General features: G+C 39.9%; 1 protein-coding gene across 1 annotated transcript in view; it reads left to right on the top strand.

The window, feature by feature from the left end:
- Window positions 1-20899, top strand: part of nfatc3a (nuclear factor of activated T cells 3a) — a 176429-nt gene that overhangs the window by 95929 nt on the left and 59601 nt on the right. Inside the window, exons 8-9 of the mRNA XM_059992800.1 lie at window positions 2176-2302; window positions 16086-16847. Of these exons, the coding sequence (XP_059848783.1) occupies window positions 2176-2302; window positions 16086-16847 (889 nt within the window). The remainder of the gene's footprint in view (window positions 1-2175; window positions 2303-16085; window positions 16848-20899) is intronic.

Raw genomic sequence — 20899 nt, 5'->3', positions numbered from 1 at the left:
AATTGAACTGGCTTCTACAGAACTAATTTACTTGAAACTTGAAACTTTGATTAAAATTGATTATTTTGATAGCTGTAAGAGTTTAACAGTATTATTTTAAAAGGCAAAGTAATTGATTATGTCAAATTGATTTTTTTCTTAGCTAATGTTGAGCTTACTACCGTAAATTCCAGACTATAAGCCGCTACTTTTTTCCCACGCTTTGAACACTGCGGCAACACTGCAGCCTATACTACGGTGCGGCTAATGCATGTTTTTTTTTTCATGCCGCCAAAAACATTTTGCCTCGTAACAGTAGACCAATAAAATTGATGAGTAGTTCACAGAGGTCCAATGAAATTGTACAATAAATCAAGCGCACTTTCACAATTAAATTTTTGTAAATCAGTCATTTGTACTCACCCTCATCAACATGGAAAACACTCGAAGAAAAGCATATGATGCAGCTTTTAAGTTAAAGGCGATCAATCTGGCGGTTGAAGAAGGAAATCGAGCTGCTGCACATAATCTTGGCATAAATAAATCAATGTTGAGACAGTGGAGACGCCAGCGTGAGGAACTGAGTCAATGCAAAAAGACGACAAAAGCTTTCAGAGGTAATCATAGCAGATGGCCCGAACTTGAAAACTTTCTTGAAGACTGGGTTAACACACAGAGAGCAGGCGGCCGCAGTGTTTCCACCGTGCAGATCAGACTGAAGGCTAAAGCAATCGCCACCAAAATGAAAATCGAAGATTTTAGAGGTGGGCCATCGTGGTGTTTTAGATTTATGAGACGAAAAGGCCTGTCCGTCAGGGTACGCACGACTCTGTGTCAGCAGCTCCCTCCCGACCACGAGGAACAACTTGCTAACTTCCGCACATTCACTGAAACAAAGATAGCGGAGAATTCCATCGGGCCAGATGATATCATAAATATGGATGAAGTACCTTTGACTTTTGACCTGTCTCTCACTCGGACTGTTAATAAAAAAGGTGACTCATCCATCACAATGAAAACAAGTGGCCATGAGAGAACGCATTTTACTTGTGTTCTGAGCTGCACAGCATCTGGACTAAAGCTTCCACTGATGGTGATTTTTTTAAGCGGCTGACAATAAAAGTTCAGTGAAAGCTGCCATCAAGAGTACAAACTCAATTCCAGCTGTGATTCCTGGGGGCACCACGAAGTATTTGCAGCCACTGGACATCAGCGTGAACCGGGCATTTAAAGTGGCGCTGCGCGTTGAATGGGAGGCTTGGATGACGAGCGGCGAGAAATCCTTTACCAAAACAGGACGCATGCGAAGAGCATCTTTAACTCAAGTCTGCCAGTGGATCCTAAATGCGTGGAGCGGTGTCACAACTTCCACCATCGCCAGCGGGTTTCGAAAGGCTGGACTGCTGCGTGATGAAGAGGACCGCGTGCGCTCAAGTGAGAGCGACAACGAAGATACTGAAGTGAGTGACGAGATCCTGAGGTTTTATTCAATTCGGACACTGAAGGACTTTGATGATTTTAGTGTGCAGGAGGAAGATGAAGAAGGCGATCAATAACTTTTCCTGGTAGGCTGCAGTATATATATTTTTTTTACCAGTCGTTAGGAGATATTGGAATGTTGTTCGTGCACTGTTCAGTAAAAAAGTATACGCAACGTAATTTGTGTGTTACCGATACGTATGTATATTTAAAAGTAGCTGTGTTACAGGCACTGTTTGAAAAAAAGCATTTGCAATATATATTTGTTTATGTTACCATACGGATTTAATTAAAAGTTAAAAAATCCTCACGTGTAATATCTTTCTGTGTAAATATCTCATATTACAACGTGGGACACCTGCGGCTTAAAATCTGGTGCGGCTTGTACAAGTACAAAATTGATTTCCTTTCTAAAATTAGAGCGTGCGGCTTTTAATCAGGTGCGCTCTGTAGTCCGGAATCTACGGTAACTTATTGTACTTGGGAATTGGCTAGAGAATTCTGTGTTATGGAAAATGCTCATTTTTGCACACTATTTCAAATTATATATGTTCCAAATAGGAGTTTATTTCACTATTTTGTAATCACAGTTTAGTTTTGTTCTTTGCCTGCCTGCCTCTAAAACTCATTCCTTGAACATGATAAACAAAATTTATTACTTTAAACATTACTAAGTGAATTGTTCTTGAACTTATTCTTCAAAGTTATATTTTTCAGGTTAATCTTGTTGTTGAAGTTCCTCCCTACCATAACAAAAATGTTACATCTACAGTTCAAGTACAGTTTTATGTTTGCAATGGCAAGAGAAAAAGGAGTCAATCCCAGCGCTTCACTTACATGCCAGGTAATTGAGTTCTTTCTCTTGGCTTCATTTTAGCAACACAACTGTAAAAAAGAGATTAAGTTCCCTGCAGCAGAGAGAGTTGGAGTAAGAAATATTTATTCACTTAGTACTGACTCTTCATCTGTTCTTTTAAATTATGATTTTATTAATATTGCTTAAAAAAAAGATATTACTGCTGGGTTTGGTTAAGTTTCCCAAATTGGTTACTAAACATTCACAATATTTTTCATAAAATACTCATTTTCATTTGAGATGTAACAGAATGTATTGAAAAAGATTAAGGATGATGGAGTTAGGGCAAAACTTGTATAATTATCATTATTCCATCTGAGCCTTTTACTTGATCGCTCGCATTTAATAAATTTAAAAAATTAACACATTTTGACAGCATTAATTATTCATTAACACCAATTGATGGCCAACTCTTTGGCAATTTCTTTTTTAATGCAATGGGCTAACATTTACCAAATAACAAAATGTAGAATTAGAGGTGGAGTCCTTTTACTGAAACATTAAATTAGCACACAGGTAGAGCAAGTAATTAGAAGTTCCATGGAATTTTGACCTTTAGCTGTAAGCAGAATGGAAGGTTAGGAAGTCTTAGAACATAGAAACCGTTCTTCAGTCCATAATACTGTGCCTTACATTTAACCTACTCTGATTTAAATCTTCCCTCCAAAATAACCATCTATTTTTCTATCATCCATGTGCCTAAGAGTTTCTTAAATGCTGTTGTCAAGGATGGCGAGACCAGGTACTGAGATTTGCATATGTTTTTGATCTTATTTAAGAAAAGACACAAGGTTCACCTGACTAATTCATGGGATAGCAATAAGTTGAGCAAGATGCGCCTTGTTATATGCCGTTTAGAATAAGGGATGATATATTTGGAGTACACAATATTCTAAGGCTTGCCTGGTTAGATGTTGTAGACATTAGGTGGGAAAATCTAGAACTAGGTAACTGGAGACAATAGTTACAGTACGTTCTAACAAACATGAATGCCCACTGAGGTACAGGTAACATTGGTTTAACTGGTGTTTTTAAAAGCCTATTTTTACCTGCTTAACTGTTCTAAAAGAACTAGGATTCTAGGGTAATTATATGCATGAGGCGTGAAGGGAAGATGACTGAAGATGCCAAAATACATATCATTTACAGTCAGATTTAACGTTTGGTGATGTAATTTGGTTTTCTTCCATTATATGAAACCATAACAGTGGGGGGAAATGGATAAGTCAAACCAATAGAACAGTTAATATGTTCAGTTTACTGCTGATTTATTCTCCTATCGATAGTGATCTTTTGGAGAGCAAGTCTATATGCCTTAGTTTGTATATTATACAGAAACAATAGACTTATGAGAAAGTATAGGGAAGGACAGAGGACAACATAGTTACAATGAACAAAGTGCACAATTCATGCATCCATGAAGATCTTACACTTTTATCTTCAGCCTTTTACATACTGTACTGAAAGCATTGGAATTTTGTTGGTTGTGAATTTCTCGATAAGGTTCAGTAAGTGCCTGGGTATTTATTAGTCATGAATTGCATTGGTGAGTGTCAGCAAGCTATTTGGCCACTGCCTATGCCAAGAAATATCACTATCGAATCAAACTCTGTTGTTGACTAATTTACATCTCTAATAAGAGTCAAGAATCAAGGCTACATCCCAACTCAAAACTTAGCAAGGAGCTATATCCACTGAAATCTTAAAAATTGGCGGTGAAGCTTTTCCATCTTGTATCCACAATTTCATCAATATCTGACACAGAAAAAAATCATTATCAGGATCCTCCTCAACCACCACCTTTTTGTGATTGATGAGCTGTTTCCTGAATCACGGTGCAAGTTTCATCCATCTGGAGGCACAGTGAATATGATCTTCACTGCGCAACACTCCAAAGAAAAGTGTAGGGAGCAGCATTTGCTTTTAATTTTACCTTGTGTTTTCTTCATGAAACCATAATACTAACCACTGGTTCTATAACAAACAAATCTTGACTGTTTTGTCAAACAAAATGAGTCATTGTCCCAACATAATCTTTAAATCTTTGTCGCTGCAACTTTGCACTTCGCCTTCAACAAACTTCCTGTAGGAGCGGTGTAATCTTCAAAATTAACAAAAAATTGTTGAATCTGACAGTGTCTATTATGCAGAACAAAGGAGTCACCCAAACCTGAATAGTCAAACTGCAGTAAGCAGATGATGTGTGTTTATGCATGCTCAGAAGTCAAGCTTTAAGATGGTATCAACTCATTTACAAAAGATGTGAGAGGATTGACCTTGACCTCAAAATCTGCAAGACCAATGTCTTCTGCCCAACCTCCTTAATGTACTAAATTCACATTGATATCCTAGAAAATCTTAGAGCCAACTGTTATGGAAGACACCTATTAGTGAAGAAATTCAATGTTGTGTTCAATATGCCAGTATTGATCAGTAAAGGATAAGAGTATTTTAAGATCAAAACTTCCAACCTGACACAGAACTGCTGGTCTGTTGGACAAATACAGTGATCCGTACACTTCCTTCCAATATGCTTCTGAGACATATCAGACATGTCCATACCACCAACAGTATATGCTTACAATCGTTCAATTTTGGGATAAGCAACCAACTCCCATGTCTCCTCCAAGATCCCAGTTAATGTCAAGTGATTTTGTTGGACTGGCCATGTCACTTAATTGTCTGACAATGGAATGCTGAAGCAGTCACTGTTCCAAGTGCTGTTGTGGAGGTTACGAGGTAGACAGAGAAAATGATTCGTGGATGTGTGTAAGGTTTCCCTGAAGTGCAGTATTCCTACAAATTTATGGAAATATTTGTCCCACGACTGCTCAAGGTGGAAAAACAGCATTCAGAATAGTATCAGGAACATACATTAAGAACACAGAGAACCTGTGCCTAAGTGGTGGAAACTACCCACCTGCCTGACGTGAAAGGTCCCTTCTCCATATGTGGAAGAGTCAGATTCCCACTTTAGCCTTGTTATTCTCCTCAGAACCTGAAAACCCAGAGTGGAAGCAAATGATTCTTGATCACAAAGACCATCTAATTAGAAGAAATTGGATTGATTGGATGTAAATCTAATGGATGGAAATTAAAAGCAAGAACCCCGAAGGGTTTATTGTAGGAGTTCCTACAGCTCAGCTGATAGCATTGAATCCAGTTGCGCTGCTACAGTTGCTTATTCTGAAACTAGTTAACTTATACTTGCTGAAGTAAATAGATGTATTCCTGTTCTGAACTTGTGGTTGGATAATACTCAAGTCCTCTGGAGTGCAGTTTCATATGCAATACTGTACAAGAAATAACTTCCTAAGACTTTCCAGAGCCTTGTGGTAATGACACTTGTCATTGATAAACTTATTAATGTTTGCCACCTATGTTCTCATACAAATTATTAATGTAGATGACAAACAACAGGGATCCAGTACCAATCCCTGCAGCACACTATTGATCAGTTCTACAGAGTGAAAAACAACCCCTCATCCTTGCACTAAGCCAATTTTGTATCCTTTTGCTGGTTCACCTTGGATCGCAAATGATATAGTCTTCCAGACTAGCCTACCATGCATGATCTTCTCAAAGGCTTTGCTAGAATTCATGTCGACATCTACCTACTTGCACTCATCAATCTCTTGGTCACCCCTTCAAATTACAAAAAATCATCGTGAAAGACTTTCCATACAAAAAACATACCATGCTGACTATCCCTATCAGTCATTGTTTTTCAAAGTGCAGTTAGATGCTGTCTCCATTAATTTTCTCACCACCCTGTAGTTGTGTTAACTCAGAATAAGAATTGGGGAGGAGGAGGAGGATTAGTACAATCTGGCAGGTGATAGGTGAAACCAGATGAGACTGGGAAGTGTTGGGTGGAAAAAGTAAAGGGCTGAAGATGAAATCTGATGGGAGAGTAGAGTGGACTGTGGGAGAAAGGAAAGGAAGAGAGAGTTACCAGAGGCAGTTGATAAGCAAGTGAGAAGAAGAGAAAGGGTAAGACGGGAGCCAGGATGGAAAAGGAGAGGAGGAGTGGGGAGGGGGGGAGGAGAAGAAATTACCAGATGTTAGAGAAATTGATGTTCATGCTGTTAGGTTGGAGGCTACCCAGGCAGAATAATAGGTGTTAACCCTCCAACCTGAGAATGGCCTAATTGTATCACTCAGAGAATGTTGGAGGAACTCAGCATGCCAGGCATTAACTTTGGAAAAGAGTAAATAGTCGATATTTTGGGCTGAAACCCTCGTGTTTGGATTTTCTCATTTTATGGCCTAGTCGTGACAGTAGAGAAAGTCATGGACCAACAAATTGTAGTTGGAGTGGAAGTAGAATTAAAATGTTTGGCCACTGGGAAACCTGCCTGTTGTGGACAGAGCTTTAGATTTACCTTGGTTCACATAACTAGCTTCCCAATCTCTGGACAGAATTGAGCAAAAAAAGCTATTGGATTGTTATGTAAGGGATGCAACTTTAAATTGCATTGAAATTAAATTGCAAAACTCTAGTTTGGGGAGTATCAAGGATTGGAGGAAAATGGAACCACTGAGATATTTTCATAATGGCACGAATTAAATTTTTTTGCATTTTGTTTGCTGGTGTGCAAAATGTCCTCCGTTTAATTCATTATTTTAATGTTCTGGAATATTCACAAAGCTAAAAGCGTATAATGCAGCCCATGATATGAATATTTCCTGTTTTCATTTTAAGAAATGTTTACTGGACCAATGATGGATCAGGACAGGTGTTGGCAGGAAGTGGCTTGTACTGCTGAACAGGAACCAGTTATTATCTATAAACCACGTTCTCCTGCTAAACTGAGAGGCAGAAGCTGAGGCCTGAACTAGTTGTAAATTGTTTGCTGCTAACACCAGAGAATGTGTGGGTGTATGGCACCCAACCCATAGGAAAATAGTGCAAAAAACTTGTGTTGTTATGATGTGTAAAGCATCCTAATCTTTAAAGTTAATTTCAAAGATTTAGTGTGAATAATTGAAGGGCAAAATATCTATAAATGACTTCAATTTGATTAACCCTCAACAAACTAACTTCTCTAAGTATTATTTTCTTGTTCGCTTTACATCTGGTTACAGAAAGCAAATTGTAACTTAATATCTGATCAAAGATATTTCACTTTTAACTGGTTACTTACTTTCTTACTAGAACATTTTTTACTGAGTAACAGGCTTCCTGAAGGTTTAATTAGGTAGGATGAGAATGATATTTTGAATGTGACAGTGCAATTAGAGGAAATACTAAGAGCTTTTGTGTATTTGAAAGTGGATAATGCACCAAGCTCAACTGAAAGGTAACCCAAGATGCCACAAGAAGTAAGGGGAAATTGCAGAAAATAAGACCATAATTTTCAGTCTTCCATTTGTTATCCTGAGGTACCATTTTGTACTAGATGGTTGAAGCAGACTTCAGCCTTGCAATCCCTTTCAGAATCATGCTTCTTCTTACCAATGACCCCTCCCTCATCCACTTGCAACCTTTCATCCACAAACTCTACCCCACGTTGAGTGGAGGGTGTTAACCTTTTTAATAAGAGCGGTCATAACAGCGTGAGGATATCCTAGCCAGGATGTTCTTGAGGGATCATCTAGTAAGTTCATCTGGGTTGAACTTGGGAGTAAGAAGCGGATGGTCACCTTGGTAGGAGTATTTTATAGACTCCCTGAGAGTCAACAAAAATTTGAGCAGATGTGTCGAGAAATTGCACGTAGTTGTGAGATTAATAAGGTAATGCCAGTGGGACAATTCAATATTATTTTATTTCCTGATGTCGACTGGGACAGCCATAGTGCAAAGGCTCAGGTCAGGGCATAATTTGTGCAGTGTGTTCGAGACAGTTTCCTAACATAATATGTAGTTGAATCCAATTGAGAAGAAGCAATACTGGTATGAAGTGGGCCAAGTATTTGAAGCGGCATTTCGGAGAACACTTTTTAAATGGGCAAATTCCTAGGCCTTGACTGAGTGCAGCCCCGGACCTAATGGGAGGGCTAGGCTAAGATCATGGAGGCCCTAATAGAGATATTTGTTTTGTTTGCCACTAGTGAAATTCTGGAAGATGAAGGGTGGGCTTATGTTGTTCCATTGTTCAAGAAAGTTTGCAAGGAAAGGCCAGGAAACTGCAAGCTGGTGAGTCTTCAGTTGCAGAAAAGTTACTGAAGGGCAAGATCTACCATTATTTGTATAGTGAAGCCTTGATTAGGTTTTTGTTCATGATGAATCTCTTAAGAGTTTTTATAAGAGTTAACTAAGGAGATGGATGAAGGTAGGCCAGTGGTGGTTGTCTTTATGAGCTTTAGAAAGGCCATTAACAAGGTCCCATATAGTAAACTGATCTGGAAGATTAGCTTACATGAATCGGGAGGAGATAGTGAGGTGGATTCAGAATTGGTTCAATGAAAAGAAGCAGAGGCTGATTGTAGAAGGTTGAGTCTCTTAACTGGAGACCTGTGACTTGTGAAATGTGCCAAGGATCAGTGTTGGGACCTCTGTTATTATTTATACAAATGTTTTGGATGTGAATGCACAATGCACAATCTGCAAGTTTACTGATTATGCTAAATTAGAAGGTCTTGTTGATAATGAAGCAGGTTAAAAATTAATTACAAAGTGGTCTTGAACTGTTATGGTAATGAGCTGAAGAATGGCAAATGAATTTCAACTTGGATAAGTGTGAAGTGATGCATTCTGAGCATTCAAATCAGGGTAGGACCTACACCGTGGTTAACAGGGCTGTCAAGTGTTGTTGAACGGAGGAACCTGGGGGTACAAGTGCACAGTTTGCTGGAAGTGTGGCTACACAAGTAGATGGTGGCGAAGGTATACAGCATATTGGTCTTCATTGGTCACGACACTGAGTTTGGGAAGAGGGATGTTATGTTACAGTTGTGTAAGTCGATGGTGAAACCTTACTTGGAGTAGTGTGTACAGTTTTGGTCATCCTGTTATAGGAAAGGCAGGTCAAGCTGGAGAGGATGAAATTCAAAGAACATTTGAATTTTCATTCTTCAACGAATCTCAAGGTTATATACAACATACATACTTTGATAGATTTATTATCAGAGTATGTATACTGTATACAACCTTGAGATTCATCCTCCTGCAGGCAGCCCCAAAACAAAACAAACATAATAGAATCAATTAAAAAAAACAGAACAAAAACCCTCAAAGCACCTACTGTGTGTGGGGGTGGGGGGGGAAGAACAATATCGTCCAATAAAGAAATAAAGCATAAAATATTAACCAGAGAGGTGAGTCCACAGCCATGGAGCCAGTTCAGCACTGAGATGAGTGCCAGTGGTTGCAGACCACAGCAGCAGAGTCAGTTCAGCACTAAAGCGAGTAAACCTCGTGGAGTAGTGTGCCGAACACCAGATTGTCCTTTGCCCTTGGCCTTAACACCTTGATCAAATTGCAAGTAAACTAAAACTCATGGAACATGAACTGCAGAATCCCCAAATGTCAGTCCACAGCTATGGAGCCCATTCAGCACTGAGGCGAATGAAACTTGCAAGCTGCAGGGCAACAACTGCACCTGAAGCTGACGGTGCAGGACTCAAGATTCCTGCATCTTCTGCCTGACGGCCAGATGAAGAGGGTGACCACTCTGCATCTTTATTCCTTGGAGCAGAGAACATGAGAGTTGTCTTCAAAAGTTTATAAAATTATGATAGGTATGGGTAAGCTGGATGGTCATAGTTTTTCCCCCAGGGTTGGGCAGTCCAAAGTTAGAGGGCACAGATACAAGATAAGAGTTAAAAGAGACCTGAGAACTAAATTGTTTATACAAAGAATGGGCCGAAGGGCTTGTTTCTGTGCTATATTGCTTTATGACTCCATCAAAGACTATGGGATCATTTAAATATTCAAAAAACATTTAAAGTGTAGTGAGTACCTGGAAGTGAGTACACTTTCAACATTTAAGAGGTATTTGGATAGGTACATAGAGGGGAAGGGTTTGGAGTGTTATGGACTGAACGTGGGCTACTGGCATGAGAGGGGAAGATGTGTGGTCGGCAAGGACTAGTTGTGTTGTTATACTTGATAACTCTATGACATCAAGACTGGCACTAGGAGAATGAAGAGCTATAACCATTGTCCCATTGCTTTCAAAGAAGGTAGTGATAAATGGGGTAATTAGATACTAGTTATTGGAATCAGTTTTGAGATTTAACATCAGGACCGACTGCACAGTCATGGACGTCAACGAGTTAGACTGGTGGGAAAAGTATAAAAGGCGATCATTTTTTCTTTGGCAGTTTGATCGAGGAGCGACTGCAGACGCATGGACGTCAGCGAGTTAGACCAGTGGGAAGAGTTTAAAAAGAAGCCCGCTTTATAGAGCGAGCAGCAGAGTAGAAGTAGACAGAGTAGGAGGGTTTTGGCTCAATGGGGCTTCGGCAATAATGGGTCAAGACAAAGTAGGTTACCTGTGAAGAATAGAAGCAGGAAGTATGCCTGTGAGGTCGGTGTTCTGTACTGAGTGTCAGATGTGGGAAGTCCAGGAGACTCCCAGCCTCCTGGAAGGCCACATCTGCACTAGGTGTGTAGAGCTGCAGCTCCTTAGGGACCGGGTTAGGGAACTGGAGATGCAGCTCAATGACCTTCATCTATTCAGGGAAAGTGAAGAAGAGCTAGAGAGAAGCTATAGAGAAATAGTCACAACTGTGCCTCAAGAGTCTGATAAGTGGGTAACAGTCAGAAGAGGGAAGGGCAATGGTCAGATACTAGGGAGTACCCCTGTGGCTGTCCCCCTTAACAATTAATACTCCTGTTTGAGTACTGTTGGGGGTACGGCCTACCAGGTGGAAGCAACAGTGGCTGGCCTCTGGCACAGAGTCGGAGTAGGGAGGGTAGCGAATGGAAGACGATGGCGGCAGTGAAAGGGTCTCTATAGTTAGGGGGTCAGACAGGCGATTCTGTGGACGCAGGAAAGAAACACGGTTGGTAGTTTGCCTCCCAGGTTCCAGGGTCAGGGTACATATTGGTACCAACGACATAGGTAGGAAAAAGGAGGAGGTCCTGAAAACAGACTACAGAGAGTTAGGAAGAAAGTTGAGAAGCAGGACCTCCAAGGTTGTAATCTCGGGATTACTACCTGTGCCACGCAACAATAAGTATAGGAATAGAGTGAGGTGAAAGATAAACATGTGGCTAAGGGATTGGAGCAGGGGGCAGGGATTCAGATTTTTGGATCATTGGGACTTCTTTTGGGGCAGGCATGACCTGTACAAAAAGGACGGGTTGCACTTGAATCTGAGGGGTACCAATATCCTGGCAGGGACATTTGCTAAGGCTGTTGGGAAGAGTTTAAACTAGAATTGCTGGGTGGTGAACAAAACTGAAGAAACGGAGGAAGGGGCTGTTGGCTCACAAATAGAGCGAGGGGTTTAGATGGGGAGGAGTTTGTTAGGTGTGTTCAGGAAGGTTTTCTGACTCAACATGTGGATAAGCCTCCAAGAGGAGAGGTTGTACCTGATCTGGTATTGGGAAATGAACCTGGTCAAGTATCAGGTCTCACATTGGGAGAGCATTTTGGAGATAGTGTTCACAATTCTATCTCCTTTACCATAGCATTAGAGAAGGATAGGAACAGACAAGTTAGGAAAACATTTCATTGGAGTAAAGCGAAATATGAAATTATCAGGCAGGAACTTGGAAGCATAAATTGGGAACAGATGTTCTCTAGGAAATGTATGGCAGAAATGTGGCAGATATTCAGGGGATATTTGCATGAGCTCTGCATAGGTGTGTTCCAATGAAACGGAAAGGATGGTAGGGTACAGAAACTGTGGTGTACAAAGGCTGTTGAAGATCTAGTCAAGAAGAAAAGAAAAGTTTATGAAAGGTTCAAAAAACTAGATAATGATAGAGATCTAGAAGATTATAAGGCTAGCAGGTAGGAACTTAAGAATGAAATTAGGAGAGCCAGAAGGGGCCATGAAAAGGCCTTGGTGAGCAGGATTAAGGAAAACCCCAAGGCATTCTACAAGTATATGAAGAGCAAGAGGATAAGACATGAGAGAATAGGACCAATCAAGGCTGACAGTAGAAAAGTGTGTACGGTACCAGAAGAGATAGCAGAGATTCTTAATGAATACTTTGCTTCAGTATTCAGTATGGAAAAGGATCTTGGTAATTGTAAGGATAACTAACAAAGGATTGAAAAACTTGAGCATATAGACATTAAGAAAGAGGATGTGCTGGAGCTTTTGGAAAGCATTAAGTTGGATAGGTCTCTGGGACTGGATGAGTTGTACCCCAGGCTACTGTGGGAGGCAAGGGAGGAGATTGCTGAACCTCTGGCAATGATCTTTGTATCATTAATAGGGGTGGGAGGTTCCGGAGAATCGGAGGGTTGCATATGTTGTTCCGTTATTCAAGAAAGGGCATAGCCCAGGAAATTATAGACCAGTGAGTCTTACTTCGGTGGTTGATAAGTTGATGAAGAAGATCCTGAGAGGCAGGATTTATGAACATTTTGGAGAAGCATAATATGATTAGGAATAGTTAACATGGGTTTGTCAAAGGCAGGTCATGCGTTATGAGCCTGATTTGAATTTTTTGAAGATGTGACTAAACACATTGATGAAAGTAGAGCCGCAGCCCTGTAGAGTGAATGGATTTCAGAAAGGCATTTGATAAGGTACCCCATGCAAAGCTTATTGAGTAAGTAAGGAGGCATGGGATCCAAGGGGACGTTGCTTTGTGGATCCAGAATTGGCTTGCCCACAGAAGGCAAAGAGTGGTTGTAGATGGGTAATATTCTGCATGGAGGTTGGTGACCAGTGGTGTGCCTCAGGGATCGGTTCTGGGACCCCTTTCCTTTGTGATTTTTATAAATGACCTGGATGAGGAAGTGGAGGGATGGGTTAGTAAATTTGCTGATGACACAAAGGTTGGAGGTGTTGTGGATAGTGTGGAGGGCTGTCAGAGGTTACAGCGGGACATCGATAGGTTGCAATACTGGAGTGAAAAGTGGCAGATGGAGTTCAACCCAGATAAGTGTGAGGTGGTTCATTTTGGTAGGTCAGTTATGATGGCAGAGTATAGTGTTAATGGTAAGACTCTTGGCAATGTGGAGGATCAAAAGGATCTTGGGGTCTGAGTCCATGGGACACTGAAAGCTGCTGCACAGTTTGACTGTATGGTTAAGAAGGCATACGGTGTATTGGCTTTCATCAACGGTGGGACTGAGTTCAAGAGCAGAGAGGTAATGTTAGAGCTATATAGGAATCTTGTCAGACCCCACTTGGAGTACTGTGCTCAGTTCTGGTCACCTCACTACATGAAGGATGTGGAAACTATAGAAAGGGTGCAGAGGAGATTTACAAGGATGTTGCCTGGATTGGGGAGCAGGTCTTATGAGAATCAGTTGAGTGAACTTGGCCTTTTCTCCTTGGAGTGATGTAGGTGACCTGATAGAGGTGTATAAGATAATGAGAGGCATTGATCGTGTGGATAGTCGGAGGCCTTTTCCCAGGGCTGAAATGGCTAACACGAGAGGACAGAGTTTTAAGGTGCTTGGAAGTAGGTACGGAGATGTCAGGTAAGCTTTTTTATGTAGAGATTGGTGAGTGCGTGGAATGGGCTCCCGGTGATGGTGGTGGAGGCAGATACAATAGGGTCTTTTAAGAGGCTCCTGGATAGGTACATGGAGCTTAGAAAAATAGAGGGCTATGGGTAATCCTAGGTAATTTCTAAGGTATGTACATGTTCGGCACAGCATTGTGGGCTGAAGGGCCTGTATTGTGCTGTAGGTTTTCTATGTTTCTATAAACTCTCATTTTGAAAAGCAGAGTTTAATCAGGAACAGTCAATGTGAAATTGTTGCGGGTAGGTCCTTTCTGATCTTGATTTGAACTTTTTTTTAAGGTGATTTTAAGGAGCAAGGGCAATAATTTAGTCTACAGGACTAAAGCATGACTTTTGCAAGGGGCCCAAATGTCAAGCTGGTCAAAGGAATGAATGAGAAATGGTAGCAAATTGGATGCATATTTGGCTTAGTGGGACATAACAAAGATAATGGATGGCTAGTGTTTTGCAGGTGGGTTATCAGTCATGTTCCCTGAGCTAGGTACCTGACACCTCGTTTGAACAGATGTGAACAATTTTGGCATGTATGTACGGTCATGATTCTAAAACTTCTTCATTTGATACAAAAATTAGCTGTTTAATTAAAAATAAATAGAAATCTTTGGGCTGCTTGATCAGTCAGGCAAAAAAGTCACCATTGAAGTTATTCCGAAGAAGTATGAGATAATGCATTTGGAAAAATGCAACAAGGTAAGTGAAATACAATAAATTGGATATTGAGTGTGGTGGAGGAACAAAGGGACCTTGAAGTTTATGTCCATTAATCCTTAAAGGTTGCAGGACAGATCAATAAGCAAGATGTATTATTTCCTGTACTGGATGAAGTATAGAATATAACAGGCTTTTTATCCCCCTCAAAATATTATACTACTTTGACCACAACATTATTAAGTATATTTCCGGTCATCATATATTGGACAAAATGTGATTCTGTTGAAGAGAAGAAAATTTTTCCAGCAGACTGCGAGAGTTTATTATAAGGAAAGGGAAGTGGCTGGAGTATTTTTTTAGGGTAAGAGGAAAGTTGGGGAGATATTTATACAAGTGCAAGAGCTGTGATCAGTGGGAGATAGACCTGGTACTGGAAGGTAGAACTCGCTTCAGTGGTTCTTTTTCAACTGATACAGATAGGATGGGCTGAATGGGCTCTTCTGTGTCATGGTATTTAAATGAATCTATAAGAGTACAAATTTTTGTAAGGTCAAATGTTTTAGTGAATATAAAGCTTCTAAATGGAACATTAAAAAGAGTAAAAGTGACATTTATATGTGCATCTTGAAAATTAATTTGGGTGGAGATGTTGAACGCAGCTGTTAATGTTTGTTGTCAGGGTTCACAAATCATTTGATATGTTTAAATGGGATCAAACTACCAGTGCTTTGAAGTTTTTGATATCATCTGGCTGCACAGCACATGGAAAAAAATGTTTAATTTGGAATTTTATTTAACTCTTTCTGTACTGTGCTGTACTGTTTTGTATCTTTACCAGTTTGTAAAATGCACAAACAAAAAATAGCCTAATACCATTTGTGATTATGACTGATGTCAGGATGCAGGGTCTTGGCCCGAAATGTCGACAGTGCTTCTCCCTATAGGTGCTGCTTGGCCTACTGTGTTCCACCAGCATTTTGTGTGTGTTGTTTGAATTTCCAGCATAAATTGCAGATTTTCTCGTGTAACCTCTGATAGTTCTTGTTTTTAAATAGTTCAGATTCTTTATTTTGGATTTTTAAAGAAATGTACATTACATCAGATATGATCATGTACATGATGAGTACTCAAAATGATTTTTTATCTCATCTCTTTATCTTTCATCTTAGAAATAAAATTTAATTATATTTTGCCTTAATGGTGTTATTTGAGGGGGATAAATTATTACAAGTATTTAATAATGCATAGAATTGTATGCGTTGTATGCTCTGTCATTAAAAGCAACATTGAAATGTCAGCTTAGACTGTATACTTTAGACACAGCATAAGTTTTAATATCTACAGGTTCTTTCTTTGGATAAATGTCTTCTAAGCTTGAGTTCCCAAATTCAAAGAGAAATAGTGTCCAAGCATGAATCTAGATATTTAAGAAGAAATAGAGGCAAAATTAGAGTGATTTGGTGCATTTGTGACATATGCCTGTTTCTAGTCTTAAATTTATTTTTATCTTTGCAGTTTTAATCAAGCGGGAACATACTGATGAGATAGAATTACCCACTATTCCTACTCTTCCGCTGCCTGTTGCACACACTGCTAATATATCTGGTCTACATCAAGTTGGATCTCAGCTGCCTTCCTCAGATAGTGGACACCATGAAAATTTGACACCTGTTTCACAGAGGAACCTTGGGCCTCCTCTGCAGCAGACTTATACATCGATGATTTCTTCACCAGTAACATGTTTGCCACATCTGCCAACAAGAAGCATTAGTCCGGGTTCTGAATGCCCTGTTATAACTCCCCTGGGGCACCAGTCTTTCCCAAAACCAGCTCCACCTATTGGTCCTTCTTACCAGCCTATGCAATCTAACATGATATATAATGGACAATCAGGTCTTCCCATAAATTCGGTTTCTAGCCATGTATATGAGAGAATATCTTATCAGCCTGATGTAGCTGGTCCACTTCAAATTAACATGGGATGTCATCAAATGCAACAAATGTACTGTTCTCCAAATCCAGGCCCAGGTTCATCACCATCTCCAACAGCAGCGCATCCTTTGGGACATACGTCACATTCTGGACAATCCTCACCACAGCTGCACAATACAAATTTAGCCAGCCTTTCAGGACCCCCTCCATTGACACATCACAATGTATGTAATCCATCCCCATTTCCAACACCAGAGAGAGCTTCGCTGAATATTAAACAAGAGCCAGAGGATAATGAGCTCCCTTTCCAGACTATTGGATTGCAGGATATAACACTTGATGATGGTAAGTAATCTAACTTATTTTAAACTCTTATTCTTTGAAAGAACATTGTTACCCAAGAAATGGTATGCATATTTAGAAAAGGTACAAGTACTCATCCTAATTAATTTTCATTTTTCTATTCCTAAGCTCTTGCACTTCATTAAAATTGTGGTTTTAATGCATTTCTTTAAAAAGAATCTGCATTGTAGGTAACCATTAATAGAAAAAATGTGTTTCTTTTGCCATCAGATTTTTCTCAGTCCTATCTTACAAAATGCTAATTATCTTACAATTTAAGATAAGTGTTTAATTATTTTACTGACTGAACTGCCTAAAAGTTCAAGTGTTAAACCTCATGTTAAGGATTCCACATGATGTGAATGTCAGAAAAGACATGATTGCTGGTCCAGGAAAGAAGTCTGAAAACAGAAACTGTTTCAGAAATAGGTAAGACAATAACTATGCAGCAGGGAAAATATACTCTTTTCATTCAGCTGTGATGTGTTAAATACTATTTGGAGATCAGCATTCTGCTGAGGGCCAGATCAGTGGCGTTCAAGATTGGTGAGCAAGTTAAATACAGGAGGTCTAGGTAAGATCTCTGAAGAGCCATTTTGTGAGAAGTGCAATTTCAGACCAAACTTGAGTCACTGAAGGATGCTTGACAGCTGTGGCAGGGTTTAAATGCTGTCACCTCCTACACAGTTAAACCGGGCAGCGTAGGTGTTAACAAGGCTTTGCTCCCAGCTAAGCTCAATGCCTTTTATGTTCGCTTTGACCATCAAGACATAGAGGTACCTTCACAAACACCCACAGTCCCCGATGACTGTGATTTCAGAGGCCAACGTGAGAGCATGCTTCAGGAAGTTGAACCCTTCGCACGCACCTGGCCCAGGCAGGGTTCCTGACTGAATACTAAAGCAGGTTTCAATTATACTGGTGTCTCAGAAGAACGTGGTACCCTGGCCCAATGACTATTGTCCAGTAGCACTTAAATCCACAGTGATGAGGTGCTTTGAGAAGTGGTGATGAAGTATATCAACTCCTGCCTGAGAAGCGACTTGGATCCACTCTATCTAATCTGCCTATAGTTACAAGTCATTAGCTCTTCACTCAATCCTGGAACAACTGTACAGACATCAGGATGCTCTTCATTGACTTCAGCTTGGAATTCAATACTATCACTTCCTCAAAACTAACAATAAGCTTCAATTTCTAGGCTTCAGTACCTCTTCGTGCAACTAGATACTCTATTTCTTCACTTTCAGAACCAAGTCTGTTTCAGATTGGCAACAGCATGTCTTCCACAATCCCCCTCAGCACAAATGCACCACAAGGCTGTGTGCTTTGCCCCTTGCTCTACTCACTTTATATTTACAATTGTGAGGCTAAGCATAGCTGCAATGCCATATTTAAATTTGCTGATGACACCACTGTTGTTGACCGAATCAAGGGTGGTGATGAACCAGCACATAGGAGGTAGATTGAAAATCTGGCTGAGTGGTGACACAACAACCTCTCACCCAATATCAGCAAGACCAAGGAGATGATTGTTGACTTAAGGAGGAGGAAACCAGAAGTCCATGAGCCAGTCCTCATCGGGGGGAATCAGAGGTGGAGAGGACTGGGAACTTTAAATTCCTCTATATTATAATTTCAAAAAGCCCAGGACACAAGTTTAGTTGTGATGAAAACACGGCATTGCCTCTACTTTCTTAGATATTTGTGAAGATTTGGCACATCATCTCAAACTTTGACACACTTCTATAAATGTGTGGTGGAGTGCATATTAACCATATAACAATTACAGCACGGAAACAGGCAATCTAGGCCCTTCTAGTCCATGCAGAATGCTTACTCTCACCTAGTCACACCTACCTGCTTTCAGCCCATAACCCTCCATTCTTTTCCTGTCCATATACCTATCCAGTTTTTTTTTTAAATGATAAAATTGAACCTGCCTCTACCACTTCTACTGGAAGATTGTATTGACTGGTTGTCACGGCCTGGTATGGAAACACCGATACTCTTGAATGGATATAGCCCAGTCCATCACGGGTAAAGCCCTCCCCACCATTGAGCACACCCACATGGAATGCTGTCACAGAAAGAATCTGAATGAATCTGAATTTATCATCAAGGACCCCCACCATTCAGTCCATGCTCTCTCCTCACTGCTGCCATCAGGAAGGAGGTACAGGAGCTTCAGGACCCACACCATCAGGTTCAGGAAAAGTTATCCCTTGACCATCAGGCTATTGAATCAAAGGTGGTAATTTCACTCAACTTCACTTGCTCATTACTGAACTGTTCCTGTTGAACTGGACTCACTTTCAATGACTCTTCATCTCGTTCTCTATCGCTTATCGATTTATTTTTCTCTTTATATTTTCAGTTTGTTTATTTTTGCGCATTAGTTGTCTGTTCTGTTGATTGAGTTCATTGATTCTATTGCATTTCCTTTATTTATCTTGTGTTGACTGTGTATGCCCACAAGAAAATGAATCTTGGGGTTGCATATGGTGACATACACATACTTCGATAACAAATTTATTTTGAACTTCGAACTTTGTAGTTTTAAACAAGAACAGAGGAGTGGAAAGGTGGGGCAGGGAATAAAAGGGCATGATAACATGGGAAGAAAAGGAATAGAATGACAGCATGTTTAAGAAGCAATTAACAGAACAATGGGTTTAGAATAGTTGTAATTGTTAATAGTGGAACTATTAATAGCACCTGCTTTCCAAACAAATGAAAGGCATTGTTTATTATATCAGGATTGATTTTATCAACAGCTGCTTATACTGTTTCTAATCACTGTAGAATTGTCCCTTAAAGATTTTTTAGAATTTTTTTTAGCAGGCATCTATGTTGAGTGCCATGAGTAAATTTGTGCATCTGATGTTACGAATGTGAGCAGCTTTCTTTTACTAATATTCCTCTACGTTTTTCCTGAAGGTAACTTATAAAGTCTTTTTTTTCTGTTGTTTTCAACAGCTCTTTCTTTACTGTGAAAGAAAAGAATGTTATTTTCTTCTTTGTTAAAACTATTATACTGACTTATCCTTCAGTACTTGAATATAATCTTGGAGAAAATTAGGTTTATATCATAGTCACATTAAATTTTCTCTCACCTACATTTACTGACCTTAGACTTTTAAGGTTGGGCAATAGGAAGTTCTAAAATATTCCATGAGATCAGCCATCCTTGAACTGGAAATTCTGTTAGAACAGAAGTTGAAGTAGACCTCTGGAAATGTCTCATTAGTTACAAAATGCCCAGCCATTAACCAAATATGTGGCACATGTTCAGGAGCAATTTCTTTTTTGATGACAACCACACAGCTAAGTAAAGCTTGTCCAGGAACTCCTGATTCATCTAAAGATTAAAGATTTTTAAAAGATTGGCTTTGTTTGTCACATGTATATCAAAACATAAAGTGAGATGCGTCATTTTGGGTCAACGACCAGAATAATTGGAAGATTGTGCTGACACAGCCTGCAAGTGTTGCCACACTTACAGGACTAACATAGGATATGCACAACTCACAATCCCTACCCATACGTCTTTGGAATGTGGGAGGAAACCAGAGTACCCAGAGGAACCACATGTGGTCATAGGAAAATGTACAAGCACCTTGCAGACAGCAGCAGAAATTCGATCCCTGATTGGTGATTACTGTCCATGTAATGTGATTGTGCTGTGCTGCCATCCTGTCCACCACTGAGTTTGACCACTAAACCCAGTGGGCTGAATTGAGCTGGCTGCAGCAAAATTGCTGATATTGAGCATTTCTCATGTAAGTAATTCTGGTCTTATTCTTGACTATGCTGAGTGACAGATCCTGAAAAGAAATCTATCAGTTTCTGTTTTGAACACAACAACTTGGCCTACACAGCCCTTCAAAGGTTTGTCATCCACTTCAGCACTGACGTTTCTTTCCATCTTTGTACCAAACAGCCTACCTTTTTAATTCTGAAATGTGTGTCAAATGCTCAATGCAGCCAGGAAATAGTCTCTGAAACTCTTAAGATTTTTTATGTCCCAATGTTATCTTCTGTTATTTTTCTAA

Source organism: Hypanus sabinus, chromosome 17, assembly GCF_030144855.1.
Source record: "Hypanus sabinus isolate sHypSab1 chromosome 17, sHypSab1.hap1, whole genome shotgun sequence".
NCBI classification, from domain to species: Eukaryota; Metazoa; Chordata; class Chondrichthyes; order Myliobatiformes; family Dasyatidae; genus Hypanus; species Hypanus sabinus.
The sequence above is the reverse complement of the archived record's forward strand: the minus strand, read 5'-3'. Positions and strand labels throughout refer to the sequence as shown.